The sequence below is a fragment of the Lipotes vexillifer genome, unplaced genomic scaffold, assembly GCF_000442215.2.
Source record: "Lipotes vexillifer unplaced genomic scaffold, Lipotes_vexillifer_v1.1 scaffold1411, whole genome shotgun sequence".
NCBI lineage: Eukaryota > Metazoa > Chordata > Mammalia > Artiodactyla > Lipotidae > Lipotes > Lipotes vexillifer.
In genome coordinates this window covers 34,041-37,981 of record NW_006798086.1, presented here as the reverse complement: position 1 = coordinate 37,981, position 3,941 = coordinate 34,041, and the positions used below count along the sequence as shown (strand labels likewise).

Here is a 3,941-nt window from a genome sequence, read left to right as displayed (position 1 = left end):
CAATTTTTCTCGTTGGTCACGGTCGTGTAGCAACATTGGAGAAACACAGTAACGACTGAATTTTATGTATAAAGGGGAGAAAATAAAACTTATAGAGATATGAGTTTTTTAAATTCCACACTGTTTCAATCCCTAGGAACAACAGGAATTACAGCTTGGCCTCCACTACTCAGGTAAATATCATTAGCTGAATATCCTTGGAAAATCTCTTGCAATCCTTCATCTGCACCCCCTGTTTATTAGCCTGAAGAAGCTTCCCAGTCCAGCAACATCTAAATTTCTGTACTATTTATCCTCCCAAGTCATCTGCTAATTGAGAAATATGCTATTTAATCTCTAACATTTCTAAACATGAGCTGACCCCTCTCCCATTTCATGAAACCACAGAAATAATATAATTTTATTAAACTGACAAATGTTGGACTTGGACATAACCAAAGAAACTAACATTAATTCCAAGAACCCTCTTCCTTCTAATCAAGGAAATCCTCACAAGCCCTCTCCCGCCCCACCACCTTTTCCCACAACCAGGAGCAGGTCTTATCACTTTTCTTGTAAAAAGCACAGCTGTGCTTATGAATCCTGTCTCCCTTGTCCTTTACCAACGAGTAACTACGTGGGGATGTTCAACCATGGTGAATCTCTCCTGACTTCATTTTTCACCAAACGTGTGCCCCATCTTCTAGATGCTTATCTGCATCATACGGGAAAAATAGGTGTATTACAGACTTAGTGGTGGTAGAGGAAAAGCACAGCATACGTTCAGGTGCGCCCCAGCCCGATGAAGATAGGGAGCGGCTGGGCAAAGAACCAGAGGAATGAAGAGGAGAGGTCATTCTCCCTGCCACTTGGAAGGAAGTAGGGTTGGTAGAACGGGCTCCCGGGAGGAACTGAACCTGGAAATGGGGGCTGCTCAACCATGACGAGGATACCAAGGGAGGGGCTGTGAGAGGTGATAAGGCAGAAACGCCCGAAACAGGTCTTCACCGGGACCCTATCTGAAACACTCTCCAGAGAAGGAAGCCCCCATGCACCGGCCCCGGGCCTGCCTCACCCTGCCTCCCCGCGCCCTGCCCAGGCCGAGGCCCCCGGGGCTCAGACGTCGTCGGGCCTTACCTTGGCTGCAGTCCTTGCCACGGAAGCCGGTTCGCGAGCAGTCGCACACCGCCTGGTCGTCCACTACGGAGCACACGCCTCCGTTGAGGCACACCCCGCCCTCGCCCTCCTCGCCAGCCTCGCACGGGCTCCCGCCGCCGCTGTTGGGCGGCTCGTCGTCCAGCTTCACCTCGCCGCTGTCCACCGGCAGGGCCTGCGAGGAGTTGACCCGCACGTTGCGAATCCACCCTTTGAAGGGCTCTCGCTCCCGCACGGAGGCCAGCGTGAGCTTGAGCGCCGCGGCGCGCAGTTCCGGGGGCAGCCCCCCGACGAAGAGGCCGCTGAACACCGTCATGTCCCGGCGCTTGGACTTGACCTCCACCCACTTGGCCTCCACCTGGTCGATGAAGAGCGTGGTGTTGCGGAACTGACGTCGGATACGCACGCTGTGCCACGCGCCGTCGTTGACCGGGGTGTCGGCCAGGAGCGTGGCGGGCTCGGCGCAGAAGATGGAGAAGCTGAGCTGCAGGCGGCCGCCACGCGTCAGGATGAGCTCCAGGAAGTCGCAGAAGCCCTCGTCGTCGAAGTAGAGCACTAGGCCCCGGGCGCTGCGCGTCTTGAGCTGGAAGCTCATCTCGCTCTCGCAGCAGGCGTTCCACTTGGGGAAGCGCGTCCACTGGCCCTCAGCGCCCGGGAACTCCAGCCCGCTGCCCAGCTCTGCCCAGCAGCCCAGGAGCAGCAGCGAGAGGCACACGAGAAAGCAGCCCCCGCGCTGGAGAAGCGCCGTCCCCATGCTCGGAGCTGGGGTGCGGCGGGGGGGTGCCGGGGCCGACAGGGTCAAAATGGTCCTGGACACCGTGATGCAGAAATAGGGATCCGGAAATAAGTCGGGTAAGGGGATGGGCAGGAGTGGGAGGGATGCACCCTCCTTTATCTAGCTCTTTTTTTCTTCTTCTTCTTCCAGCAACCCCTCCCTCTCTCCCTATAGTCCCCTCCCAACTGGAAAACGTAGACCCCAGTAGTACAGGGCAGCCACAGAACTTCCAGACCAAAGGGAGGATACACTTTGGAAGCAACGCTCTGGAAAAGGTGTCAACAGAACGTCAAGGGCAATCACGCATCCATTTATCGGTGGTGTCAACAGATGCTTCACTCTTCAAATACCATCATCTGCCAGGTACCATCAGTGGTACCAGGCAAAAGGGAAGCAGTTCGAGTCACACTTTCCAGGCAATTACAAGAAGCCAGCAATGAACCAGGGTCCTTGAATGCTCGGTAATGCCTCAAGTGTTTCTCCTCCAGATGTAGTGTCCCAAACCAGAAGGGAGAAAGGGTCCCCTTGCCTCTTTAAGGCACCACTTATCAACCCCAGAGGAGCTTCAAAGGCCTGCTTCTTCTGTCATATCATGGACTTCCAGTACCACTGTAGCCAAAGCAGAATTCCTTGCACACGGGGGCCTCACAGGCTGGGTTTTACTTCTCTTTGTCCCTCCCCAACAGTAGGGTTCAAACACAGACGCTGTGAAATAGCCAGAAGCTGTTAGATGTGGAAATCACAACAGCTCCTCTTCTTTCCTCTCCGCCTCTGCAAGGCCAAGCTAAGATGCCAGCATATCAATTGGTTGTGTGTTGGTGATGCATTTTGATTTTATTTTGTCTCTTTATAAGGACCCAGAAATCTGCAGAGAATGAAAATAAAAATTAAGTTCTAAAGTCTGTTAGAGTATCATATAATCATTATTCAGCCCAGAAACCAGGTATATAACTAGTGCTGTTAGGAAGTCAGAGTTAACCTTATTGAGAGCAGCTTATTTGTCCTGATCTACAAGTAAGAACTAATGTCTCCTAATAATTAATATCACACTCTTACAATCAGCCATTACACCCTTGTAGTTTATTATAACTGTTAATAGGTAACCCTCCCAGGTTTGTATAGAGATTCAGTTAATACTGTCTTTTACTATTTCTGAGAAAGTTTAATTTTTAAAATATATGAGAAGGAGAGGGGAAAAAAGGCTCTGTTAGGGATTTCTGCTTGTATTGTGCACTGGTTACATGGACAATAAAAATACAACCGATTTAAATCTCTGTTAATAGCTGATTTTACAACAGGCAGAGCATATCAAAATGTTGACTGGAAGCTGCCAGCATGGATTTGTATAGCATTCCTACCATTTTATTTTTCTCAGAGAGAGAAGGAATATTGATAGTTTCTTGGGCATCTCTCTTAAATTTCAACCAAGTATTTTCTTCCTTTTTATTAAAGGAATAATCTGTTATAGGAGAAAACTTCCCACTGGAGTCAGATGTCTATTTTTAGCAGCATTTGTGTCTCAGCTGCCATAATATTAACTCCTCTAAAGATGGGTGAAGTATTTAATATTTTGCCTAACAGTGTAGTGATCTTAACTCCTCTTCAAGTCCTTTCTGGCTGTCAGCTCTTAGAATTTGTGTGGTTAAAACAGCAGCTGGCATGTGTGTCACCTTAGCTGCTGTGGTTCCAGGATGCTCGAATTTAAAATCATATCTTTGAATTACTCACTGTACTATTAAATCACCTCTCTTTATTCAACTCTAATCTGACAGGTTCTTGTAATGGTATAGAAATCATAAATAGTGAATTGTTTTTAAGGCATTTTTTTTAACCAAAAAATTACTCTCACATTTTGACAAAAAACAATCACAAATGTGTCATCTGGTCATGTCAAGAAAACACATGTATTTCCCTCACCACTTCCCACTATCTCCTCCCACCACATACACACACACACACACACACACACACACACACACACACAAACCAATTTATTGCCTGGACACAGAAGCTCACTATCCAATTAACACTT

The 3,941-nt window shown here is 48.5% G+C and overlaps 1 protein-coding gene across 1 annotated transcript in view; it reads right to left on the bottom strand.

Moving 5' to 3' along the window:
* Positions 1-3,941, bottom strand: part of NRXN1 (neurexin 1) — a 1,152,893-nt gene that overhangs the window by 1,147,161 nt on the left and 1,791 nt on the right. Inside the window, exon 2 of the mRNA XM_007470152.1 lies at positions 1,117-2,774. Within this exon, the coding sequence (XP_007470214.1) occupies positions 1,117-1,888 (772 nt within the window). The 5' untranslated portion in view covers positions 1,889-2,774. The remainder of the gene's footprint in view (positions 1-1,116; positions 2,775-3,941) is intronic.